The 27,014-nt window shown below is 42.7% G+C and overlaps 2 protein-coding genes across 3 annotated transcripts; both read left to right on the top strand.

Moving 5' to 3' along the window:
• Positions 1-1,775: 1,775 nt before the first annotated feature.
• Positions 1,776-8,151, top strand: fosb (FBJ murine osteosarcoma viral oncogene homolog B). Of its 2 annotated transcripts, XM_036537484.1 has the most exons (6): positions 1,776-2,055; positions 2,492-2,664; positions 4,266-4,598; positions 4,950-5,057; positions 5,346-5,681; positions 5,818-8,151. In XM_036537484.1, exons 1-6 carry the CDS (start codon positions 1,992-1,994, stop codon positions 5,881-5,883), a joined length of 1,080 nt encoding a protein of 359 aa, XP_036393377.1. In that variant the 5' UTR covers positions 1,776-1,991; the 3' UTR covers positions 5,884-8,151. The 2 variants fall into 2 exon arrangements, with proteins under 2 accessions (XP_036393377.1, XP_036393376.1); XM_036537483.1 differs by having other exon boundaries at positions 5,346-8,151.
• A 5,790-nt stretch (positions 8,152-13,941) lies between these two features.
• On the top strand, positions 13,942-24,162 carry c9h19orf47 (chromosome 9 C19orf47 homolog). Its single transcript, XM_036537485.1, has 8 exons — positions 13,942-13,985; positions 15,484-15,571; positions 16,679-16,793; positions 18,399-18,480; positions 20,425-20,550; positions 20,764-20,910; positions 21,901-21,977; positions 22,112-24,162. The coding sequence occupies exons 1-8, from the start codon at positions 13,967-13,969 to the stop codon at positions 22,679-22,681; spliced, it is 1,224 nt and encodes a 407-aa protein (XP_036393378.1). The 5' UTR covers positions 13,942-13,966; the 3' UTR covers positions 22,682-24,162.
• Positions 24,163-27,014: the final 2,852 nt, after the last annotated feature.

The following is a 27,014-nucleotide window of genomic DNA, read 5'->3' as shown; positions in this document are numbered from 1 at the left end:
GTAACAAAGTATCTACTTAACAATGAATCACTTTCTATTCTTTTGAGCATGGAAGAGGACGTTGCAGTGACAGCACAGCAATGATTTCCGTCACTGCAGCCCACTGGCAGACTTGGAACGTTCTGCCCTGTTTACATGCTATTTTCTAGTAAAAACATCCAGCTGATAAAAACCCATTGATCTTGTTTTTGGAATTATTCGGAAAGTATTAACTATTACATGGTCATTGTCAATAAGCGACAGCGTTTTGCTTTGAACCTCGAAACTTCTTACTTATTGTTCTAGAATCAAAATAAGACAGATGCCCACGCCAGAGTACCGAAGAAGAGATGACTTAAATGTAAGTCATACGTTAACACGAACATTTCAACCTGTTGTACTCCTGCAAAGAAGGAAGGCAATGTAAGGTGAGATGTATTTCTCAGTTAAGTATGCATAATGTCACTTCCCTTTGCCAAATATCACGGATATTCAAGCATCGCTTCTTATGATAGGCCTATGCTCGTGTTAAGTGATACGAAAGTGGACATGGGACCTCCATGTTAGTGTAGGCTACTCTATGTTTTGTGAGGAATCGTAAACCCGTGAGTACGGGTAAACAGAGCAAAACAGCCGTACCACGATACAGCATTGCTTTGTCCACCTATAATAATAAAGCCTGTTGATATGTGTATACAATCTTCATTTATCTCCAACTATGTGTATAGAGAGTGTATGTACGGATCAACGGATGTACAGAGAGTGTATCTGTAAGCAAATGTTTCCCTCCCAGTCTCGCTATTCAAGACTCTCGATAACCCCTTAAACTCATTTTTTTTTTGTACTCACCAGGTCGGCACTCCTTGTACTCACAAAGCACTTGCCCGTACACTGACTGAGACGAGGACACACCAAGCTAGTTCCCAACGGCCCGGTATTCCGGAGGGTGTGTCCGTGAGAATGTTTACTCAGAAGGATTTCCTTAGTTTACCCTAGGCATGTTTTCCTCATTGTGTAGCGCGTTTACAGGATAATATCGGTTAATGAATAACAGTAGTCTATTGCATAAGTAAAATACCGCGAATTAGGGGCAGCGCCTTACACGCATACTGTAACACTGGCTTTAAAACAGCACGTTTTTCAGCGTTTAGTTGTTTATATTATGTTTCTCTTTAATTGATATTTCCACGTCATACATTTGTGATCAGAATAAATATTGTGTATGTTCGAAAACATTTCATGGAAGGATACTAAATAAAATAAATAGTTAACTGTGGATGTTCTTTCTTTCTTTTTTTACCAAACTAAAACTGCTGAGGAAATACGTTTTTAAAGTTTTTCAATAAAGCAATGGATATTTATTAATCTAAAGGCTATACAAAACATAAACAGAAAGCAAATAAGCGAGATACTGTTGCCTGTTGTGCAGATGTGGATCCGTCCTTTCGTTTCGGAACACGCGGTGCGTTTCCTTTTCTTGACAGACCAAAAACATTTTCGTGCGCTGATAAAATTGCACAGACATAGCATTTCTTTCATTTTCCTTTCAAAAGTGTAATACAGTGAGAAATCTCTTGAGTCCTTGATAGTAAAAATTTCTATTTTTACCGCCAGCAAGTCCTGCACCATTTCTGTGGGAGAGGGAATCCCTAAACGTCATCGCCTTGGATACCAAACAAAAACACAGACAAGCCTGTCCATATATGGACATGTACGTCATCGGAACACCGAGGGCGGGACTAGGAGTTCCTTTTACTTACAATGCTTCGTCTTTAGTTCGATTCATTCATAAAGACGAACCGCGGCTACAGCGGACTGTGCTTTTATGCCGTCGGTCCTATACTACAAACTGTGGATTATTCTTTGGATTTATATGCCCATTTACACTTTTCATTAACGTTGAACCAAGAAAAATCATATCGGTGGATCTCATTTTGTCATCAAGAAAAAAAAAAAAAAAACAGGAAACTTGAAGGAATTTATCACAAGCAAAGACCTGGATTGCCTTCTTAATGCAACTAGTTTGGTGGGGAACCGACAGCATCGCTCCGGATTACATTAAGAACACAAGTGCAGGTAAGATATTATTTCCTGTTACGTTTATTTTATACATTGATATGAGCATTTTATATGCAAAAGTACATACGTAAAGTGAAAGCGAAGTTGCTACCCACCGCATTATTATTGAATAAGTTGTATGTATTATTTAATAATGATTCATCAAATAATATTATTCTTCAAATAATTAAGGTAATACATATTCGTAACTATTATGAAAGTAATTATTGTCCTTGTATTTTGTTGGTTAAGTACATGCATGCATGCAGGAATGTGAGATGTGAGAAAACTATATGAATAGGAATGCACAGTCACACAGTCAGAGAGACCAACGTATAGACAGATATATTTATATATGTAGGCTATATCAGTACAAACCAGTATACGTTTTTTTGACCTTTGAACGGATGGTCATTAACAACTTCGTAAATGTCATTTGTGTTTGTTATCACAGGTGACATCACCGCAGGTGTCTCCTTGTCTCTCGGCTCTGCCGGGGAGATGTTCCAAGGATTCCCCGGCGACCTCGATTCTGGCTCCCGTGATAGCTCGTCTCCGTCTATCGAGTCACAGTATCTGTCCTCCGTGGACTCCTTTGGGAGCCCACCTACCACCAGTGCACCACAAGTAAGCTCCCTTTAATATCGAAAGTTTGATAGGTGAGAAAGCGATAGGGGATGTAACATTTGCAAATGTCTTCAATCCTTTTGCATTACGTGTACATTACGTGCATTACGTGTACGTAAAATTCACCGTTTAACGTTTAAGTAAAAATACGTCTGTAGAAGTCCCATCTGATAGTAAATATAACTGTAAATACACATATCAAATTCCACAATCGGGACAAACAAGCATGTGTCAGGCGTTTGCAACATAAAACGTTAGTATCGTTGCTAGCTTACTATTGTCGCTTCGATGCTAAGACGGCTGTCAACCGTTTTCCGTACATCCGACAGCAACACTTCACCACGACGAAGTGATTTAAAATAAGAGGAGAGAAAGCTTGTTCGCAATATCTCCCACAAAGTCCGCCTCCTATCCCGGGTAACGGGCACTTTCATCTTTAAGCTGCGGAGGCTGACAAGTCAGCAAATGTACTGATACGGGCTTCTTACGGCAACGTGGTTGGTTTCCACGCTGCGCAACGGATGACAAGGCTTTGGAACTCTCCGACTGACGTTTGGTACGCACACGCACTGGCTCCTCCCTCGCCCGCTCTCTCTTCGCTGTGACGTGCGTGCGTTCTATTTTGGAGTGTTACGTCGCGTTGCTAAGGGGAACACCGGGGGGCGGATGAGGAAGGAGGAAGGGGGGATCGTTCTAGCGATTTGATTGGCCGCGGAGCGGTCTTCAAAGCCGCATGTCACCCTCCCTCGGCCGCTTCGTATGAATATTAATGAAAAACCGTGCTTGCTGTACTATCGCTGTCCTCCGCTGAACTAAAATAAGCACGGGGCCCTCTATAGATTCGGGATGTCTTGATCTTTTTTTAGTGTGTAACGTAGAAGCAGTGCTATTTTTTGCTCCTTGTTGTACAGGAATTGGGGAGACGTACGCTCCAACATCCCGTTGAATACTGAAGGCAGTTATTTAATTTCCAATAAGGAAAATTAGAAGCAGTGTGTATTTTCGTAATGTACATGTCTATTCATCTCTTTTCCGTCTGATGGTTGTCATGCTAGTTATTTCCTGCTTTTATCAAGTGCTTTATGATGAAAGTGACTGCAGAGGATTGTTAAATGAGTGTGAGATAAATCCGTGAGAGTTTGCTTGAGCTTTTTCTATGATACTGTCTTACAGCACCACATGCCACATTTTCTTATGTGGAGCACTATCAGTCTGAAGGTCACTGAAGTCATGCTCATTGTATAGATATTTGCATGTTCTCTATGAGGTGTGCCTGGTGTGGTTTCAGGTCATTCACCCAATGCAAACATTCAGCCTGCAAACATCGGGGAAGTGATGCATTTTAGTGATTAGGTCTTATGGGAATGGCCAAATCTGAGTACAGGGGGGCTGGGATTCCTTCACTGAACAGACTCGTGATGCATATGCACATTACAAAATGAACACATGAACAATATAGTGTTTTCAGAAATGAAAACAGAAATGTTAAATGTTGTTAACGTTGTACCGCCTCTCTGTTCTCTTCCGTCTGTGTGTGTGTGTTTGTTTGTCCATTTGTCTGTGTTTCCATGTACATCCTTGTGGCCATGTGTGCTTCCCAGGAGTGTGTGTCTGCTTCTGGTGGGGCAGGGGTGGGAGGTGGGGTTTGTGCCAGTGGAGAAGGAGTGGAGATGCCAGGCTCCTTCGTGCCCACAGTGACGGCCATCACGACCAGCCAGGACCTGCAGTGGATGGTGCAGCCCACCCTCAGCTCCACCGCGGCCGGTCAGAGCGCTGCCGGGACGTCCGCCATGGCGCAGCCGGTCCCGCTGGACCCCTACGACCTGCCAGGACCCAGCTACTCCTCGGGTCCCGGGTTCACGCCGCCCAGCACTGATACCCCAGGGCCCGCTCGTCAGTCCCGAACCCGCAGCCGACGTACACGAGATGAGACTGTGAGTGGGGTTTTTCTCCAGGGTTTAGGAGGTGGAGCTGTGTGTTTTATGTTTTTTTTGTGTTTGTTAGTCACTTCTAGACCAATTTTTATATCAGCATATCCTTTAAGTTTCATTGGAGCTGTGAATGACTGTGTAAGAGCATATAGTAAGTTGTCAACTGAGCTGTGATCAAGAGTTCATGAAAATATGTGTGTGCCTCTGTGTGTCAGTATGTAAGTGTCTGTGCATCTTCACCAGTGTAATTTTGTGCAAGATTTACACTCTGTGCCTGCATGTGTCTGTGTGGCAGTGTGTTTGAGAGTGTGTCCGTGTGCAGGAATCTCTATTAACCTCAATCCCACCCCTCAGCTGACCCCAGAAGAGGAAGAAAAGAGGCGTGTTCGCAGGGAGAGAAACAAGCTGGCAGCTGCCAAATGCCGAAACCGCCGTCGTGAGCTCACCGACAGGCTGCAGTCGGTGAGCTACACTGAATTTACAGTCAGAGTGATAACAATGGAAACAATAAAAAATAATAACATCTAAAATGATAATTATGTCCCATTAATGGTATAATAGGGTTTAGGGTAATTAGTGTGTGTCAGTGGTAATTACAAGGACATTACACATAATTATGTGGCTGATGATTAAGAGAAGGGGTTTATTAGTGTGGAGTGCAATTATTGTAATTGTGGCTGAACACCTACAGAAGCTGATCAGCACCCTCCTCCCTCACTCTCTCACTGTGCTTCCCGCGTTCCCCTGCAGGAGACAGACATCCTGGAGGAGGAGAAAGCAGAGCTGGAGGCGGAGATCTCGGAGCTGCAGAAGGAGAAGGAGCGTCTGGAGTTTGTCCTGGTCGCCCACCAGCCCAGCTGCAAGATCCCCTACCACGAGGAGCAGGCGCCTGCGCAGCTGCCCCAGCCTGCGCAGCCCTCGCAGCTGCAGCAGCCGTCTGCGTCGTCGGTGGGCCTAACTGTGAAGGAGGACACTTTCTACCTGCCCCCCGCCTACACACCCCACCCCTCCGCGCAGCCGCCGCAGCCCGTGCAGCCGCAGCCAGGCCAGCCGCAGACGCAGCAGCAGCCTGGGATGATGCAGGAGGTAGCCTTTTCTAGTTCTTTCTATGCGCAGAGTGAGCCGGCACTGGGTGGCCCGTGCCTGGCGGTCGGCACTTGCAGTCATGACATCGGCAGCTGCAACCCCTCATACACATCTTCATTTGTGTTCACCTACCCAGAGGGATCCTGCGGGGTCAAGGCACACCAGCGGAACAGCAGCAGCGATCAATCCTCTGACTCCCTGAACTCCCCCTCTTTGCTCGCGCTCTGAGAGCCACACACGCAGACATGCGCAGACACACGCAGCCATGCGCAGCCATGCGCAGCCATGCGCAGACACACGCAGACACGGTAGGGAGGCCACACATGCGCACACAAAGGACCCACACAGGTAGACATACAAAAGAGGCATATCTAGACATGCACAGACACAGGTAGCTAGGCCCTCCGCATAAAAAAGTTACACATAGACTTATGTGTTGTTCAATGCATGCATATACACATATACCACTAATCTCTCCAAACAGTGCTACATTTTTTATTTGGCTCCAACTAAATCACTTAATATTAAAGACAAGGAGTTAGCTTTCAACAAATTGACCTCACAGTCTCACTCACCTGTCTATGGGTGTTATATGTGACATCTGTGATACTGAACAAATTGCCAAGCTCGGTAACAGATGAATCTAGAATTTCATCTATAGAAGTCATGTTGGATCTTCAGGTTCCAACACCTGTGCTGGAGACACCTCAAACACACATACATGTATATCCATAGACACACGCACATAGGAACACACATAAGTACGCAGTCATACAAACACAGTTAGTTTACCCCCAGCCTCCTATTTTCACCCCCTCTCTCCCACCCTCCCTTTTCTCCTGCTGTTCCTGGTCTTATTGTGGCTTTTCACTTTGTCCTGCTACTTTCTTCGCCATAATGACTGCCTTCAGAATGTATTTGTTTAAAGGGAGTAGGAAAAAAAGGACTTCCTTTGGCCCGCCAGCTGACCCACCCCTCACTCCACCCAAACCCATTTGCCCCACACGCTCTTGCTTCTTCTCCATTCGCTGGGACTTGGACAAGGGGAGTCACTCTGCACCGTCTCTCTTGCTCCCTCTCTCCCTCTCTATCCATCCATCTCTCCATCTCTGTTTCTCCTCTCTCTCCTCTCTCTCTGTGTCTCTCCCTCTCTGAAGCCCCCAGCCCCTGAGAGCCCACTGGGCCCCTCCAGCTCCTGGGACCTCGACTGAGAACCAGACACGCCCCCAGGCCCCGCCCTGCCCCAGAGGGACTGCGGAGTATAACTCAGATCTAGAAATTTCGCAAAAAAAGTGGCAGAACAAAATATGAAGCAAAAGCAGAAGGGATGCAACCTTCATTTGTTCCCTTGATGGCTTTGTTGGATGTATAAACAAACAAACTAATAAAGAGATCTGTGTGCTGGAATGTGACCCGCTAAACTGAGGGAGACAGCCAATCAGGAACACAAAAGAAGAGACAGAGTTTGAGATGGAGGAGGATAGTAGATGTGGCCCAGAGACTGACGACAGGAGAATGGGCGGGCCCTCTGGATTCAGTATGGGAAATGCAAAAAAAAAAAAAAACACGCAATAGCTAGCTGTTTACCTGACACCTGCTGCCTCCTCATGTGTACTTACAGCACTGCAAGCCTTCCTCTATGCCCCCACCTCCACACTCACTGTGGCCACCGTCCACTAGTTTCTGATTGTTTCGTACCACGTAATTCCCTTTCGTTTTACGATGAGTATTTTATTGTCACTTTGTTGTTGGCTTTGTGTTTTTGTATTGTTTTGTGTCAACTTTGACAGACGCAGTGCCAAAAAATTGTTTATATGGTGGGGAAAGGAATGGGAGGGACATGTAAAAGACAATACTGGCCTCTGTCCCTCCTCATACATCATGGACGATACTCCTGTTTTTGTAATTGCCTTTTTAGTGGGAATTACTTTTCTTTATGGGGTTATTTGGACTTGAAAAAACAGCCTCTTAATAGACGGGAACATGGCCTCAGTACTCCCCGCATGTTCTCCTCAAGCAGGCTACTCTGATGTCCTGGATAAAGGTGCCAATTGAGAGTGCATGCTTTGATTTTTAGGGGGGGCTGTAGGCCTCAATCCCTTTTTATTTCTTTCTGAGGCTGCTAAGTTGTCAGAGGGGACAGATAGCCATGGGGAGAAGAAGAGAAGGGGTCCAAGATATGTATTTTTGTGTATTTTTTCATACTCCTGTGAATTTTTTTTATGTTTGAGTTGATGGGAGAAAAAACTTGGTGTGCCCTTTACTCTAGCCTGTAGTGATATTGTCATTCAAATGGACACGATGGGACCTGAAGCTTTACATGTTGTTGTTACTGCTATTATCTTATATTGTAACTATTACTATTATTGTCTTTATGATCATTTCATTGTTAATATAACTTTGGCAACTTGAGAGGCACGTATTGCACTATTAACATTTTTTATATGGAGAAAGGTATGAGGCATAAAAACAATATGCACATATAAATACATATATGTGCATATGTAAGCATAAATGATTGTAAAGTGTGAATGTTTGGGAAAAAAAAATTAATTGTGATTTATCAATGAAGAAGGGAGATGAGTTTATTGAAAACAGGTCAATTTCTGCTAGGATTTATTATAGATATTTTTCTAAATGGACAAGACAACAGAAGAATAAACAACAATCTCCCATCTTTGATTAATATGAGAAGCTTATCACTGCCTAAGCCCCTGCTGTGTGTTTATATGTGCAATTTATATAATTATATAACATATAAATATTCCTATATATGTATGTATGTATGTATGTATGTATGTATGTATATCTTTGTATTGTGGGATCGCAGTTGTACCACAACTTTGCTATTGGTTGATTGACTGATCAGTGGGCAGGTGTATACCACCACTGGTCAATTCTACACCCAAGGGCAATGTACATCCTACGCAAAAACAAACAGACAGAAATGACTAAACAAATGTGAATTGAAAGTTTAAAACTTATTGAAATCAAACTGTTCAAGGTTTCTCACTTTTTTGAGTGCTGTGTAATGCTCTATAATGCTTGCGGCACAACAATGTCTAATAAATTAAATTATTTCACGTTACAGACCACAGTTGTTCTCATATTTTGGCAAACTTGTAACTGCCGTGTCTGTACCTGAAAATGTTCTATACAGGGTTTTTTTTTAACTTTGCATCAGATGTGTATTGCCCTCTGTAAACATGTATGTTCTGATGCCAGTGTACTATAAGATCACAGACATTCTATATATTGACCAGATAGTCATCTCATGGTGTTTCACATTGAAAGTTCTGTCTCTGCCATGTTCTGATTTGCTGGTGCATTGTGAGCATTTTCAAAGAAGGCTTGGGTCAAAAACACAACATGAGTTAGCACAACAATGCGGACAATACTGGCACCTCCCAACATAAACCTAAACCTCCTACATGTAGGACAGAAGAAACACGTGGACTGAATATTTGGTCGTGATGTAGAATATCTGTGATCAGATTCTGAGAAATCCTGCAAGGGACTTTTCTGCTGGGTGGCCTCTCTGACTGGAACCAGCTCCTGCTTTATGTTTTAGGCCTGTCAAAATGAGTTAAAGTGCTGAATGTCAACCCAGAATGGATTCGGGATTACCCACAGGTTACCCACAGGACCGGACCTACTCAGCCCAGCTCTACGCACAGCCCTCAGTGTTAAGCAAATGTTGTGCTCTGTTATGACATGAACAAGACAGCTTGTATTAAAAATAAGTGTATTAATTGAGGTTGACAGTTGCAGCAGTTATCTGTGGTCAGTCCAAATGACAGAACACTTGTGATATTGGATGTGTGAAATCCATCAGATAATTTGCTCATATGAGGAATGGAGTTTCAACCTACAGTGGTGGGCATATCATGTTGTTATACTTGTAATGAATGCTCTGACAAAAGGGCCTGAGAGAAAGGATAAGCTTCACTCACACACACACACACACACACACACACACACACACACACACACACACACATTCATACTGTACACACCAACTAGGAAATTCCACATGTTTTGCACCCTTGGTCATTATCATCTGGGTTCATTTTATTCAATTTGTGGCTTGTATCAAAAAAGGTCAGAGATGTTCATTTATTTTGTAATTACTTGGAGAGAACCTAAATTTGTCTGAATGGCTGAAGATAAAACATGACTGGTGGTATGAGATGGGTTGAGCTTCATCTGAATTTGTATGGGCTGAGTGGTTTCAAACAGTGCTGATGCAGAGCTGGGGTTATTATACGAGCACCATGTCATGCTACGTCAATGTTACTCAAGGACAGGAGGTGATGGCTGGCTTGCAGAAGTGTTGATGGCAGACACCGTGGTGTCATTGAGGCTGGCACTGTGTCCTTGCTGCTGGCACCCATTGGTGTGATACTATGTAACAGAGACCTCTATGTCTCACCCTTTGTCTCTCCTTACTCACAGCTCTGCGCTCCTCTTCTCTGTGGGGTTATTCCCAACCTTGCCCTGCCTTGAGCCAACATTAAGCCCTGTCCTATTAACAATGGCATCTGCACTTCCCAAGATCAGCCACCAGGGTACATAGGGAGTCACACTGCAGTCACTTGTTATGGTATTGTAGTTTTGATGGGAGGTTGAGGTTCCATGAACCACATTATGGGTGATGCTACTGTGTGTTGTATATCGCTGACTCATACAAAACCAAACCAAGCACTTTGCTCTCTGTGGCAAAACGCATACAATAGTCTCAGATCAGTGAGCTGGTGGTACAACATGGCAGCAGCACCCATTTCAAAGTTATTGAAGCCTCACTCTCCCTTTACTACAGTAGAGCTGAGGGAATTCAGTCTCAGAGGCCATGCTGAGCTCCTGTTGTGAGTCAGCGCTAGCTGCAAGGTGTACACCAAGCAGCCCTCGGGGAGCTTGGTTATTATGGCGCCCTTTTAACATCTTGTGTGATTCTGATACACTGTGCCTGCATGTTACAGTGCAGCAGTGCACCACCCAGGATTGAACCACACTCCCAGGGTCAAGAATTGGGAGCCTTAACCACTATATCAGTGCTGCTCATTCATGCAGACATGCCCAGTTATGTCAGTATTTGTCAGGGTGAGGCAGCTTGTTTGGACCTCGCAAACTTGTATGTGTGCAGTTGATCTATAGAGGAAACACAGTACGTATATGCATGTAAATGTGTATATAATAATACATAAATACATATCTCTATATATTTATATATCAATCTTATTTTCTACATTCCCTGTGATCTTGTTGTTTGATTTCAAAATGGGTATTGTACTGTGGAATAAGTACCCTTACCCCTGGCATACAGATTAATTGCTGTCCTGCTAAAGAATGAGTATGTAAAAATACCCCAACTCAACTGCAGTCATTTTGAACAGGAATGTCATTATTGTTTGACCCTTGGGGGTCACCATACTGTTCTGTATGGCAAATGGGGTAGGGTGAGGAACTTTGTCCAGGGGTGGGGATAGGTTGTTGCAATATTAACGTGACAGACATCTGCTCTGTGATTCTGTCATTCTTGTGAATCTGTGGCCAGTTGACAGACAAATACCTTTAATTTCAATGAGCGTATTAGATAGGAAAGCTTTTAATATTACCATGATTTGTGGGTTGTCAAATGCACTTTATAAATCCATGATAACTCAGCTGTTTGTTTAGTACTGAAACGTTGAAATGCAATATTCTAAACCACAATATGTAGCTATATTTCAAGAGCATGAAGATTCTGAATAATTAACACACTATAATAGATGTATTCAGTGTAATTATGTTTTTATAAATGTGGTTTGCAACCCCTAATCTAAACTGTTGCCATACTATTTTGTTCGCAGCTGCTTTTCTAATTGTGCTGTGCACTGTGCAACATTATGACACTAAAGTCTCCCTAGAGAGGAAGTTTATGTGAGGGAAGGTATTCAGTGATACACCGTAGGACTCAACTTGTGAAATCTGCATGGAATTCGTTGACTTTCACCGATATTCACAATTACGAATAGTATATGCATCAATGATTTCTGTCCCTCTCAGCATCTAGTCCTTTGTCAATTACTAGATAATCCTCTCTGGGAGTTATTCACCTGTTGATGAAAAAAATTGTTCTCTGTCTATTTTTACTGCATGGGCATACATTTTGTGTGGCCCATTTGCAACTAATATACAAATATTGTGACAGAAAATTGCAATTCATTTTTACCTATGTGACATTTTGAGCATTTTGGAGCACAAAGATTACAGCCCCAGCAACGGGTTGGGAGAAGCTGTCAATGGATGCCGTTGACTGCCAGTTGCTTCAACCGGACAAGTGTAGGTGGCGTTTGGCCTCCGTGTCCTTATTCCTTCAAACATTTTTATTTTCATTGAAATTTTCAGTAGCCATTGAACTGAATTATCTCATATGTTAATGAGGAAGGTAGGATGAGGGTGTGGGGGTACTGATTATCCAGATGATAGCTTACCCACAGTCCTACTCTTTATCGTTCATCATTTAACAGTATTTCTTCATAAAGATCACATGATCATACGATTTGTATAACCGCCTTCAATTCCATTCTGCCATTCCCTCTTCCATGTTCTTTTTAAGAACAGGGAAGCTTTTTCTTTTTCATTTGTTTTTTTTTTTTTTTTTATCAGACTGTGAATATTGGGAGGGCTTCACCCTCTGAATCTATTAATCTCTGTCCTGTTATTTTTTTGTTTGTGTATCAAAACAAAGAGGAACCTTCTGTTATTAGGTAGGGGACTCTTGTCTCTCATTTGATGGTTCTACAATTATACATTTTGAATATTGTTTTTTCCAAGGAAAAACATTCTTATACATGTATGTTTGTAATGTTTCATGCCCAATAAATTCAATTCTGTAAATGCTTCTCTGTCTTGACTCTTAATTATGTTCAAACTGAATTCTGTGTTAACAGTTGTTTTGTTGACTAATTTCTTTGGTTTCCAGTATATCAAAATTATTCAAAAAGTCCTTTGACCCTCTTGAATGACTTCATTGTATGAAATTAAATGTAGTTTCATTGAAATCAGTGGAAATGTAACCCTTAGCGTTTAAAAGGTCATGAGAAAACGGTTTTTACGAAAAGAGGTCTTATACTATCCTCTAGGGGTGACAGAAGATATTGCACCCTCTTTTTGTTACCCGAAAAAGCCACACGTTTTCAAAAGCGCCCAACTGTGTTTCCCGTCCTCGTGCTGGAATAAACGCTGGACAGTTTCGGTTATGATTACCTATATCATTCAGCCATTCACATCGACAATAAATAGTGCATTAAAGTTCTGTTTATGCAGGTGTGAGTTTGTCGTTAATTTAAAATATTTAAATCTAATTCTATGTTTTATCCTTTGTATTTGAGTGGATACTTTTCAATTTTGTCCGGCCATAGGCCTACTTTATCCCACATGCTCAATGCTCCAAAAACTGTTTTAAAATGGCACTAATTAGTTAGCGTTAATAGCTGGTTGAAACAGCAAACATAATGGGCCAGTGAACCCATTGAAAAATAGGGCCACGATTGTTCTGTTAATTATTCGTTTTATTGTTAATTAAGGAGGATAAACGAGAAAGTAACCATAGATGTAAATGTGTGTGTGTGTGTGTCCTTCTTTGTAGCTCACCAGACGCCACTCTGTATATGCGTAATAGTTGGACTGTGTACTGACGTCAGTTAAACCGCCTATGATATTGTGAAGGAACTGAAGTGAATGTTGGCATTAGTTAAGTTTTCTTCCAATTACAAATACATTTTGAGCTTGCACTTTAGGTCAGCTGAGACAGCTGCATTTCTAGTAGACTTCATTCTGTCACCGAAAACTCAACAAACGCAGTTTTTAACGCATCAGCAATATCCCTGTCGTGTCCAGAATAGCGCTTACGATGTTTTAGAGTGGAAATACTCCACCCAATACAGACGCTTAGCTTTTTGGCTACACAGAGAACCTTCACTAGCAGTGACAAAGTCAAGTTGTTTTATTCAGCGTCGACTACAAACCGCACTCACTTTTCATTGGCCATGACAACCAACACGAGGCAGTGTGCCTCAAAGGCAGAGAACACATATTAATTTAGCCGAGTGTTCATAGCAAAATATTTTGACTTGTGGGTCAGACGTTGTTGCTGTGACCTACAATGAGTTTACAATTGCTAGCGAGCGCTTTAAGAAAACGTAATGAACGCAAGCTGCCGACGACCGCCTGCCAAAGTTTTCCAAGCGTAAACCGGACATTCCGTCACTGAGCCGGCCGGACGCAGCTGTTTTTCGGGAAACATGGCGTCTGTAACAACAGGTGAGTGGCACAGGGCCCTATGGAAATGTGCTCGAGTGGTAACTAAATGGGTCAGAACCAGGAGGTTACATCGATTTACTGTAATATTTTTATTTTGTTTAGGCAATATAGGCACATTAGGCGTGGTGCATGTGTACGTATTCGTGTTTCCGAAGACTGTAGAGCGAAAATGACCAGCTGACTTGGCTAGTTAGCTACCTAGCCTCCGTGCTTTGATTGAATAAATTATAGGTACCAGAGCTAATCTAGAAGCTAGACGACTTGGCTATTTCATTAATGCACAGTCTAACGCTATCTTTTTAGAGCTACTTTACTTTGAAAAGGACATATTTTAGTTAAGCTAGGTAGCCATATACATGCCGCCTAAATGAACATCGATCGTTGGACGTGTTGGTTTGTCCAGTTTCATGGCTACATGGCTAACAGACTCTTGGCTCAAGTTAAGGCTAGCCAGTGATTTCCGTTGCATTTGGAGCCTGGATGTAGCTAACACTTGGTAGGTCTGATCTGACTGTATTTTGCGGCCTAACAGTTTAACTTAGGTATGAGTGAGACAGGGCATGAGTTAGTTGGCTGCTAGCTACCGGCTACTAGCTACCTACAAATTAATTAGAATATCTTGGATATAGATCGGCAAGATTGCTGTTCTGTCCAATCATAAGACTTTGCTAGTGTGCTTGCTGCTACGTATTGAAATGTCTGTACATAGTTAACTGCGATCACCGCAAAAATGTATGTTTTGGCTATACAGTTTGTTGGATTTTCTTTTAAAATGACATTTATTGTGTGCTTTTTTCAATTTCCCTAATAACTCGGATCGAACAGACTTATTGTAACGTTAGCGCTTCCACATTGCGTAATTTGCTGAACTTGGTTCGGGTACTGGCAACAACCGACCCAAGATGAGATATTGCAGTCCTAATCCAAACTCCAAGCCTTTTACGTAAAATTGGGGACTGATCCAGGGTGGGTGTCCGGCCCCAGCGTTGGACAACCAGTGGAATTTTGTCTCAGACAGGCGTGAGCAAGCACTATAAATATCACGCAGCTGGCCTGGCATGCGTAACTTCACTGTAGCATTTCATCCCAGGAGTAATTGTTGAAGTATTTTGCGTCAGCACTCAGTAGAATTCATTAATCAGAATTTGTTTTATATTGTGTACTGAAAATAAATGTGACCATACAAATGGTTGTGAACAGAAACTTACTCTGCTTGGCAGGATAATATATTCCAATGATCCAATACAGCAGCTGTATCATGTGACTTGGAGGGTGCTTACTATAACCGTTTATATCCCTGTAAAATAGTTCTTTTCAAGCAGCACTTTGTTTTAGAGCAATTCCTCACAGCTTTGGGAAAAAAAGAAAAGAAGAAGAAAGAAAATCTAGGTCCAATATGGCGTCTGTTGTTCCTTGTCACCTAATGATTGGCACGTGCCATTTTTATCTGTTGAAAGCTGTATTGTAATGCCTGCCTCTGCTTTCCTCTACCTTCCAGCCACCTCAGAATGGATCCAGTTCTTCAAGGATGCTGGGATTCCTCCCAGTCTCGCTGTGAACTACGCTTTGTCCTTTGTGGACAACAGGTAAAGCACACATGGCTGCTGTCAATGTACTGGCAAGGCCTGAGCTGGGACTCTTAACTCTAGCCCTCACGTCCATATGGCACAACTTCTGATGTGAGACGCTATTGGCTAGCTTGATGAAATAAAGTTCTGGGTCCCCACCTGAGGCAACCAGTTGTACACATGCCCCGAGACCAGGGGTAACTGTAAGCGCTGTGGCGGAGTCATGTGCTCATCTGAATTGTGCTGCATTCTTCCCCTAAAAAAATTTCACAGCAGCCCCAGCCTACCAATAAGCTCTCTTGTACGTTATCTGGGTCACAGCACCAGTGCATCATCACCCAGTATAGCCACACAGTACTGAGCAGCAGCTGTTGGTCAGGGTCTCTCTTGAGGAAAAGATTCTGTCACTCTGACGAAGCATAAAGGGAAACGTCTGTTTGATTGTAATAAGGTCAGTGTGCTGCAGTTTCTGTTCTCATTGTGGTGCAAGAGTGAACTCAAAAAAGGGTCTAGCTCTAGCTCTGTAATTCTACTCAAAGTCTTTCTTTTTTTGCATTTTATGCGCATTCCTATTTTCTTTCCATTTAGGAGGGGATTCTTTGAGCCCAAGCACACAGAGCCCAGAATGTAAATTAACCTCCTGAATTTTGGTTTTGGCAAAATTGGAGTAATTTTTTTGTCTGGATACAGAATAAACAAGCAACATAAGTAAGGGGAAGCCCCCAAATGCAATAAAAATATCAACTAACAGTCTTTTGATTTGTAATTATTGTCATTTGGGTTTGTGAGGTTCTGTGTACATACATACTCCAATTGCTTAAATGGTTTATGGTTTATATTTGACTAAATTTTCAAAGACATGTTCAGTTAGTGCGGTTTTATAACATATGCTGTGGCAAATATGGATACTGTGCGACTAATATATTTAGTGAAAATGACTGGTTGAACTAGACATAAACACATCTTGTGCAAGTCTTGCTCTGGAAGAGTTGCAAATGTACTCAAACACACTCCTTCCCACTAGCTGTGTATGCTGGTATGGCATCATGTAAAATGAATTTGTAGCAAGTGAGCTCTTAGTGCCATTCCATTTCTACAGACAGAGTGATGTCTTTGTAATTGCAGGATCCAGAAGAACATGTTAATGGACCTCAGTAAGGAGATAATGATGGACCTGGGCATCACGGTCATCGGCGACATCATCGCCATCCTCAAGCACGCCAAGCAGGTGTACAGACAGGTGCGGAGGACAGAACCCGCTGCTGCTATGCACTCTCACTCTGATACAGAGTCTGTAACACAGACACACAGCCACACACATAAAGGGAGACAATGACAATAAGTGTACACTAGACAATGAATCTTTCTGATATAAATGAATGACCATAAATGTGACCATATTTTCCAAAGATCTGTCTTGATTTTTTGCCTTAGGTCAGATGTTAGCTTTTCTAAAGGTAAGACGGTAGAGGCCTCAGTGAGCCACATTCTGACAGTTGCCACCTCTAGCCTAGACCACAGAAGCAGTGAATGCTTTTTTTCCAAGATACATGAGAACACTCAGCAGACATTCCATGTTTCGCTCAGTTATAGTATTAAAATTGCAGTCCAAGAGAGATCAGTTAGGAGACATCAAATGTCTTTCATAATTTCCATGATTGGGTGAACCCCTTTTCAAAATGTTTGGATATTAATGTAGTACCAAAATAAAGGTGCCGACGTAGGGCTGGCATTCATAACACATCGCCTTTTGAAGATGATCTGGATTTAAATTCTGTGAACAAACTTAAAATTCTACTCTGGAATACTTAGATGTGCATGTACGGTGAATTGTTTTTATTTTAAAATCCATTAGTTTCTTAATCTATTGTCAGAATACACTTGAAGACAACCCAACAATTATTCAGATCTTCCAGAGAGATTTCTTTTTTAGTACTAAAAGCAAAGTAAAACTAGAAAGAGTTAAACATATTACAAGTGAACGGTCATTCATGAGTTTAGTGAGGCTTTTAAGGCAGAGGCACCATCAGCTTCTTACTATGGTTAAGGCATTTGTCACTCCGAATATCAAAGTCCTTTTGTGTGCTATTTTCTGTGAAATGGCTCAGTAATTGCATTGGTCACGCACCTAGCACAGCCACAGGTTGCACAAGTTAGTGAATGTATTTATGCTTCCTGCTTAGTGTAGCTTATGGTTAGTCAATATGCATACCTCCCCCCTACTTTACTAGATAAAACATAGGAACAACGCAGCCTATTGAAGTCATTTTATGTGAGTTTCCATGCAGTAAATTACATGGCCATGAAACCTGTGTGATTCCCTTTTGGAATGCCTTCTTCTGTTTTGGATGGCCAGTTCCATCTGAGAGGGAAATTCCATTTCTAAGCTATATATGCTCACTCATCTGGCAGCTGTTGCTGTTCTCTTTCTTCTGATTTGATTTGGAGGGGAACCACTTGTGACTGCCATTCTCTCACCACCCCGCAAATACACTTTTCCTGAAAACATCCAGCCACTCTCCTCATAACGCCCTTCCCCACTCGGTTTTCTGTGCATTAATTTGTGCTGAATAGAAAATGGAACTTTGCTCTCAGTGTTACATTGGCCTCAATGTTCTCCTGACAACCGTCTGCAGGTGTGCCTGCTTATACCTGTTTTTCAGTAAACCCCAAAAACCTGTGTGGCACACCTCCCAAACCTCTGCTCCCTGATGCAGCTTATTTATGATAGCCATGACTGCCGATTTGTACTTCCCACACCAGAATTGGGCAGGTTACAAGTCCACAGAATAGCATGCTGTACAGCAGGCGCTAAAACTGCTCCGTCTCTCCATTGTATCCACAGGACATGTGCAAGATGGCCACAGAAGCCATCTCCTCAGGACAGACCAGCGTTCAGGCTGAGTTGAGGAGAACAGCCAACACACGTGAGTATTTTCCATGTTAGAATTTAATGTCTTGCTTGCAGTTTTCCACTCAGTGCACTGCACAGTTGGTCAACAAAAAGATAAAAACAAACTAAAAAAGTAGTCATAAAAATAATAGTAGAACAGATTTATGTCACAAGTGGCATCTTAAAATTGTGTGACACTTTACACAGAGCCTGTGGAAGCTGTTTAGAGCAGGCGAGATGTTGCGTTCCTAAGACTCAGAGTTTCTGAGGGTGAGAGGTGCATAATTTTAGCTTTAATGCAGCTAACATCATGCTCACATCATTCAGCTGAGCATTGCTGTAATCAGGCTTTTTGGGATACGTTCCTAAGGATGGTTCCACCAGTAAAAAAAAAAAAAATGCAAAGATAGGGCTTTAAGTTTACACAGATGGAAAAGTGATGCTTCAGTTTAGGTTAGTCCCATATTTGCATAAATGTTTGGTTAGAACCAAATGTGGCTTCAGTACTTTTTGTTAATGGGGAGATGCTTATTAAGACCACTTTTCGCTGTATGAAATAATGACTTGAAATTGAAAGTTTTGATATCACTCCATGCACAGTTAGACTTGCAGACAATTTCCAGTTGGAGCAGCTGGCAAGTTACCATGAGGTTTCAGCAAAACCATGAAACCTCATTGTGCTGTAAAATCTGTCTGACAGGAAGGTTGTAAATATTAAAAATGTAGAAGTACAGAAACTGTGCCCTGCGGGACACCTTGAGTGATGAAAGGCATGCCACTTAAATCATTTCCAAGGATAAAATGCTGCTGCTCCCCACTTAAGACCTAATACAACGAAACATGGATAGAATGACATACATCATTGTAATAATTGTCTCTAATTACCAAACCAGCTACTAGTAAGTATGAAATCAATACATAATCATCTTCATTTTTGAGTAGTGCACCCTGGATAAAGGTCCGTACAAAAACGAATAATTCCCAAAGTGTGGAGTGTTCAGCAGTTTAACAAATGAACACCATACCATCTTTCATTGTTAGGATAACAGAGCACTATACAATGAATAAAGTCTGCACAAGTACAAAAGTGAAATGGGGAAAATACAGCTCAACAATTCATCAAAGGAAGAGTCTTTTTTTTTTTTTTTTTTTTTTTTGGAAGACTGGAGAAAGTGCACTTAGGCGAAGATAAGCTTCTCCTGTCTAAATATGTAGGTAAATAACCCGATCCTCTATTCAAGCTTGAGATTCTCTGTTCTGTTAAAGCTGTTAATTCCCTTTGTGTGTGTCATTCATTCATTCAAAGTGAAGCACTGTCAGACAGTGAGAGCAGACATGACTTGATACAGTACCCATTACCAGTGTTACATTGACATCGATGATGTTAATAAAAAAAAAAATTAGCAAGTTACCAAGTCCCCATGTCTTTATCATGCCAGTATATCAACTATGTTATATGATAATTATCACTTTTTGTCAGGCATCTGTTGCACTCTTTGAAAAAAAATGAGGGCTGCAGTCTGAAACAAAGTGCTATATAATTTCATTCTGCCAGTATTACTATAAAAAGAAAAGATATCAAGCACCAAATGCTTGGGTAGGGCCTCTTACACTTTAACTGTTGATAATTTGATGCCATTTGGAGTTGATAAAGTGTGCTGTCAGTGACATGTATGGTGTCATTGTAATACTTGACAATATGTGCACTTAATGTGTACTTTGCACCTTATGATATAGAAATATGAAATGGCAGTCTTGGTAAAGTATTTCCTGCCTAGGAGCTCATATCGTCAATGATGAGTTTCTGTTCCCAGTCCCATCGCTGCAAGTTGCTCATATCAAGATACAGGAAGCATCACCAGCTTCTCAGTCCAGTGTGCTGTTTTCGTGTGTGTATGCGAGATAGAATAATTTCCTCACACTTTTGCTGTTAGGCTGTGCGCCTGTAAAGTTGAATTCTCTCTCTCTTTCTCACCAGCCGCCACGCGCATGATTGCCAATGCGTTGAGCCGGGACTCCCCCCCAAGCACGCCTGCCCGTCGCCCTGACAACCGCCTCTCTGTGACCGTGTCCAACAAACAGGCAGGCAAGAGCACCAAAGCAGGTACTTTCACACCCACGCCCAGCGGGTTCTCTCATCTCTCTCTCCCTCTCTCTGTCTCCGTCAGCCGGTCTCCTCGCCTGTTTCCCCTGCAATGCCTCTCCAGTAAGCTCTTAGAACACTGCTGTCTTCTCTTCTGAGAAAGCTGCCTCCTTGCCTTTTTTTTTTTTTCACCCCTCCCCCCTCCCGGTTCCTCTCCTTCTGCCCCCTCCCTAGTGATGAGTCGACCGGCAGACGAGGGAAGCGCAGTGCCGGTGAAGCGCCGGCGCGTGACGGCGGAGATGGAGGGGAAGTACATCATTAACATGCCCAAGGGCACCACCGCCCGCACCCGCCGTATCCTGGAGCAGCAGGCCAAGAGAGGTAGCAAACCACTCAGCCGCCTATAATGCAGCCACAGCTTCACTCAGCACCCTTCAGACTCCAGCACTGAGGACTCTTTAATCCAGCCCTGTTTAGTATCAAAGCAGTAGGATGTTTTGATGTTTTGTTGTTTTTACAGTGTCAGTGCTCAGGACAGGATTTAATGATCTTGGTGTCGACGTAAGATTACTTTCTGTAATATTTGCAGGCATCATGCACAGAAAAGTAACTGTCACCCTTGGAATTCAGATTGTATTGTTCTCATGATTTATAAATATTGTCTGTGCGACAGTATTGGGTTTGCCAATGCACAGTTTAACCTGCTACTTTGCCTCGCTCTCTCTTTGACTTTCTGTGACTGATCAGCCTCCGCCTTTACAAATCATCACACAATTTGCCATTTGTTATACTGCAAATGTAATGAAAAATGCCCCAATTTCCCTGGGTGGTTTGTAATATTGAGTTTAGTCTATGCTTTATTAATTGAGTACAGAAATATTGATTTTGATAATGTTCTGGGGAAATGAGTCGCCTCCAGCACTGCCTTGAAGCAGTGAATATGAAAGCAGCAGACCAGCTGTGTTTTGTTCAGCTACGGTCTCAAGAGGGTGCTTGTGATTATTGAGGCACCGCTTCAACACAGCTGTTTTGGCAAAGTATTACGGGATTTCTGTTGTTTGAAATGGGTCGTTATTGTTCACACAATAGACAAAGGCATGCACATCAGTGCAATTGTGGATGTTGCTGGACGAAAACGATAAAAAACCAAGAAAGATTTCCCACCTTACCCATAAGCTCCCAAATGAGATTAGTTTATTTGCGCATACATGTAACAGGCAATATTTCAACCCGTAGAAATAGTTGATACTAACAAACGGTTGTGAACTCTCAAAATGTTTGGGTGTGCAGACACATTAAACTGTCCTTGGGTCAAAAGTCAATGATTTTACACGGACCGTGTGTCTCACCCTCTGTCTGTCTGTGTCTCAGAGAAGGGAATGAAGCGTACCTCAGTGTTTGAGAGACTGGGGGCAGAGTCCAAGGCAGACACTACCACCGGCGGCAAGGTGAGGCATTTGTGTGGAAATGCTGACGCTCGCTTCAAGATAACACTGAAATGGGGGACGGCTCAAGGGGTCAGAGCGTGCAGTTTGTCAGCATTGTGCTGATCATCCTCTTCTTCCCTCCCCTCCCTCTCTAGCCCACCGGGGTTTTCAGCCGGCTTGGGAGGGGCGAAGAGGAGGAGGACGAGGAAGTAGGAGCTGGGAAGAGAGCCACACGGAGGCCAGCGGGCGAGGAAGAGGAGGATGGGGGCGAGGAGGAGGAGAGTGACGGAGAGGGCTCCGTGCTGCAGTACGCCGGCGTCCTGAAACGACCCCTTCCCTCCTTGAAGAGAGCGGCCGTCTCCTCCAGCCAGCTACCATCCAAGCCCTCCACCAAAAAGCCCCCCATCACCCTCCGCCGTCTGGGCAACAAGGCCAAACTCCCTCCCTCCCCCTCTGCCACCTCCACCCCATCCACCTCCTCCTCCCCCGACCGTGCCCCGCCTCCCAAACTTAGCGTCTTGCAGAGACTGGGCAAGGCGCCCCCCACTCAACCCCCGGGCCCCACCTCCACAGCCCCCCAGCCATCCGACACCCAGGACAGCCGCGTCACCAGCACCAGAACCAAGGTCAGCAGCAGCAGCGGCGGAGGGGACTGCCTCGGGGCTCAGATGGACAATGCGGGTGTGGTCAGTGTCTTCAAGAGGCTGGGCACCAAGAGGACCTAACGCATGTACACACCTCAGTCTCACCCCTCCCTGTTTTTAGATCAGCACACGCTCTGCACCACGCTCTATTTACATGGAGTAATCACCCACGGCAGTAATGGGAAGCATGTGCGTCACTAGGAATTTTAATATTGAATTTTAACAGTTTTGGGATGGAGTGTGACTTCTGATGTGACAAGTTGCATTGGGTGGTTGACCCATTTGGAATGGCTGGAAAGCTGGTTAAATTTATGTAAGATTGGTGTTGTCTAGTGCGGTGTACAGGCTTTTCCTGGAATGCTGGTGACAGGAGGAGTGATGTTTGCTTTTCAGACATGGCCCTCTCTTCTGTCCTTAGAGCCAAACTACTCCTCCTTTCCTCTTCCTGACTCTTCTTCACTCCCCACTCCCCTTTTCAGTATGTGAAACTAGAAGTGAAGTTTCCCATTTTACTCTTGTTTTTCTTGTTACGAGTGTTGTTGATGTGGCATGGCACAAATGAACCACAGACTGACTGCTTGACACCCCCTTTCTTTTTAACTCTTTGAATTTAGGGGGTAGAGACCATAGATATAGAATTACTAGACCTCCTGCTTCTGGGAATATTTCACTTTGAAATGTGTGCACGCATAAAGAACATGACCCTCGAGAACCCGGAATTTAATGACAGCAGCTTCTTGAAAAGATTTAGAAGACTAAATGACATTGCTGTCTGGCTTGTATACATTTAGACAGTTACCTAGGGCGTGTCTGACCTATCAGTTAATTATCCATGGCGAAGACGCACCCACATACACTAAAGTCTTCATTCATACAAGTACTGTAAAAACCGAGACCAGTGATCGATTGGAAGACTGAGGCAAGGCTTTGGAGCTGGATCACCTTTTTCTTTGTGATGGGTGTGGTCCTCTGAATGACTGATAAGGCTGGGAAGCCATCGATCCTCAAATCAATCAGATTCACAAAGGGATTGGAGTCATAATCCAACCATACTGGACCATGTATTTACCTCAACCTCTGTGGGCAAACGATCCCAGTTTTCACCTCTGACCGCTCTGCTGCTGGAACTTTCCTCCTCTCTGGACTGCCAACCGTAGGAACGTTGCCAATTATTTTATTACCCTTATGAGTTGGGCAGTTCAAATATATACTGTTTTCATTTCTGGAGGGGATGAGCAAGGTTGCACTCTATCCACCTGTCAGTTGGAGTGATGGTTGAGTTTGCAATGAAATTTCGTCTTCACCTACACTTCATACCATATCTGATTGGAAAGGGACAGGTGGATAGCAAGACCTACAGACTAATGGACTCAGTTCTTGCGTGTTGTGTTCAATTACAAATTTTGTATTGTAATTTGATTTTTTAAGTGTATTGTCACACCAGACCTTTGCTACACTGTACAGATTTAAAGAGTTGCAACTGGGAAAAAAAAAAACTTCAGCAGGGTAGTATTTTTTAAATATATAATGGAACAAGACTTCTTTGTCTTGTAGAAATGTTCATGAGGAAAAAAAGGTGAAATGCTAAGTGCTCTGGCTTTCTTCTCTTTATTCATTCTCTACTGTATTTACTCAGATCAGGAGATACAGTAACTACATCATCCCAAGACAGGACCACCTTTCAGGTCAGCAATGTGATGTCCAAACTGTTCAAAATGCATATGCATAGTGCCATGGGCAAAATATATTGACCAGTTCATAAGTTAGTCCTAAAGCAATACACTACGTTTTTAATTTTGGTATTTATTAGTGATAAATGTCATTCTATAAATGTAATTATCTTTTTAAGCACATCAAAACATTTTACAGTGAAGCGGGGGTGACACCAATCTCTACGAGTGATAGGTGATACAGCAAGATTACTGAAATTATTTTCCTGTGTATTTTAGAGAATGATTGAGTGTTTTAGTGTTGCAGTTGGGTGTGTGTTTGTGTGTGTGTGTGTGTGTGTGTGTGTGTGTGTGTGTGTGTGTGTGTGTGTGTGTGTGTGTGTTTGTGTGTGAGAAAGCGAGAGGGAGGATGGCTGGCTCTGGGGTCTACCAGCAGTTGCAGGGAAGGAACTGGCAAGCAGTCAGTCAGCTAGTCACCTTCTCTTGACCTCAGGTTTTGCTGATCAATTTCCTCCAAAGCTCTCCTCACCCCTTACTGATGGACTCCTGGGGGAAACTGGGGGGCCGAATGCTGTAGTTTTTTCATTACCAAACTTTCAATAGCAAGGCCTTCAAACAGAATTCACCATGATATCAGTCCACAGAACACAAGTAAGCATGTCTTGAAACAGTACCTCTAACACAGGATTACTGTGGCTGAGGCAGTCCTGCTTCCCATTTGGCCCGGATAGAGGGGAGTAGCAGGGTATGGTTAGCAAGGCTGCTGTTCTTACAATGGTGCTGTAATCCATTGCTGTGCTGTTACAGTCCATCCTTTGTGACAGACATTGGACAAGTATTGATTTCAGCTTAAGATTTCATTACTGAAGTGCTGTGCCTATGACCATTATGAAGGTAGTACATTTTTAGTCCTGCAGGGATCAATGCAGAAAATGGCTCATGCCGTCCCTGAAGCGCCTCTCTGCTTTGTAAAATAACGCACACAATAAAGGCTAGCACTGGCATTGTGTAAACTGGTCTCACCTGGAATGCCTTCTAGGGTTGTCGTTGCTAGGTAACCAGCAGGCTCCCGCAACCCAGTGGTTTTGTTGACAGTAAAATATTGATTATTGGAGGCGTTAATGTTTCTCATTTAAGGAAAAAGGGCCCCGAGATCTCTTGCCAATTACTAGACGATGGTCCATTTGTATGTAATTCTAACCTTGACCTCTTTTTACGAACAATTTCAATTAGTCGTCTCAGCTGTGTCCCTTAACTGCAAGAAAGTAAAGTGTTGTCACGAAACAGTGCCTGGTGCACAAGGTGCTAAGTGTCTGAATTTCCCCCACCACATTAGCGTCATTTTGACGACGAAGTGTATTCATTCCTTAGATGTACACTATGACAGAAACGTCATAGCTGGCTTCGAAAACGCAATCCAGTGGTTCAACAGGTGTTGAAATTGTTCGTCAGTCTGATTTCAAAGAAAAAAATAAATGGTGTATTAGCCATTGTTGTGACAGTCTAGGGCATTGAAGAGTGGTAAAGCCAGGCATGTTCAACGATGAACATGGAACAGACGGTCCCTGCATTTGACAAGCAATGCATTCCTGAAAACCCTAACGGTATTGTCATGAATTGAGTTGCATTTCCAATGGACAATGCTATAAACGAGATTAAGTTCCAAAACACGAGCTACAAAACATATTTTTACAAAGATTAAACATGGAATTAAATACCTATCCAGTATACTTATTACCACTGAACAAATACTTTGTGTGCGCGCGCGTGTGTGTGTGTGTGTGTGTGTGTGTGTGTGTGTGTGTGTGTGTGTGTGTACGCACGCACGCCAGGACAAGGAAAACAGCAACGCACAAATAATGGTTCGCGAGGGATAAAATACATCCTGTCCTACATCCTGACGAATTCGCTGGATGAAAATAAAATTCGGACAAAAATATTTGTTGCCTTTTTAGGCCTCTGTTTCAATGGCCTTTTTGCCTTCTGCTTCGCACGTTAGAGGGGCGTTTTTCGTAGTAGGTATTATGTGTCCTAAAACTATTTGTGATGTCATTTTTATAAATGTCTCAAATGCAGATCCTAGAATAGAAAACCATGTCCTTGTGAAACGACTGTCTTTAATGCTTCAAAATCCTTCTTTATTTAGCTAATTTGCGTTCCCTCAAATAACGGTTTTTCGTTCTATGAATGTGACAACAGCGGTAGCAGTTTCGGAGATTCAGTTTAACTATTTAAGAGTTTTTCAGGCCCGTATTTAATAACCAAATTCGTCTTCAGATAGTGATTTTCACCTGAGTTATGAAACTCATGCGAGTTCCTTTTAGACATATTTTTTCGCAATACACTTTTCTACAGATTGTTACGTGCTTTTTGAAGCGACCGCATCACCTGTTGTTATTTATCATCGAATGTTATTTATTTATTTTAATTATGGCACCCACGACTACATATTTCAAAAGACGAAATTTTCCTCCCCCATCTTCCTTAACAGAAAGACAATCTTACCCTACCTCTTAAAATCTAAATCGTTAAAAAACGCTTTTTGAGCAAACTCTAAAATAAAATATAAATCCCAAGTGTGTCATACGGGTTTTCCTAAATATTTATTTATTTATTTCCTCTGAGCGTCGTTAAAAAAGACAAAAACACCATTTACTCCTCTGTGGGTGTCTTTCGGTGCGCCTTTGTTTCATGTCACCATGCTCTCAACATTCAGTAAAGAACGATTTCACAAACGGCACGAA

The sequence above is a fragment of the Megalops cyprinoides genome, chromosome 9, assembly GCF_013368585.1.
Source record: "Megalops cyprinoides isolate fMegCyp1 chromosome 9, fMegCyp1.pri, whole genome shotgun sequence".
Classification (NCBI taxonomy): domain Eukaryota; kingdom Metazoa; phylum Chordata; class Actinopteri; order Elopiformes; family Megalopidae; genus Megalops; species Megalops cyprinoides.
This window is presented reverse-complemented; position numbering and strand designations above follow the sequence as displayed.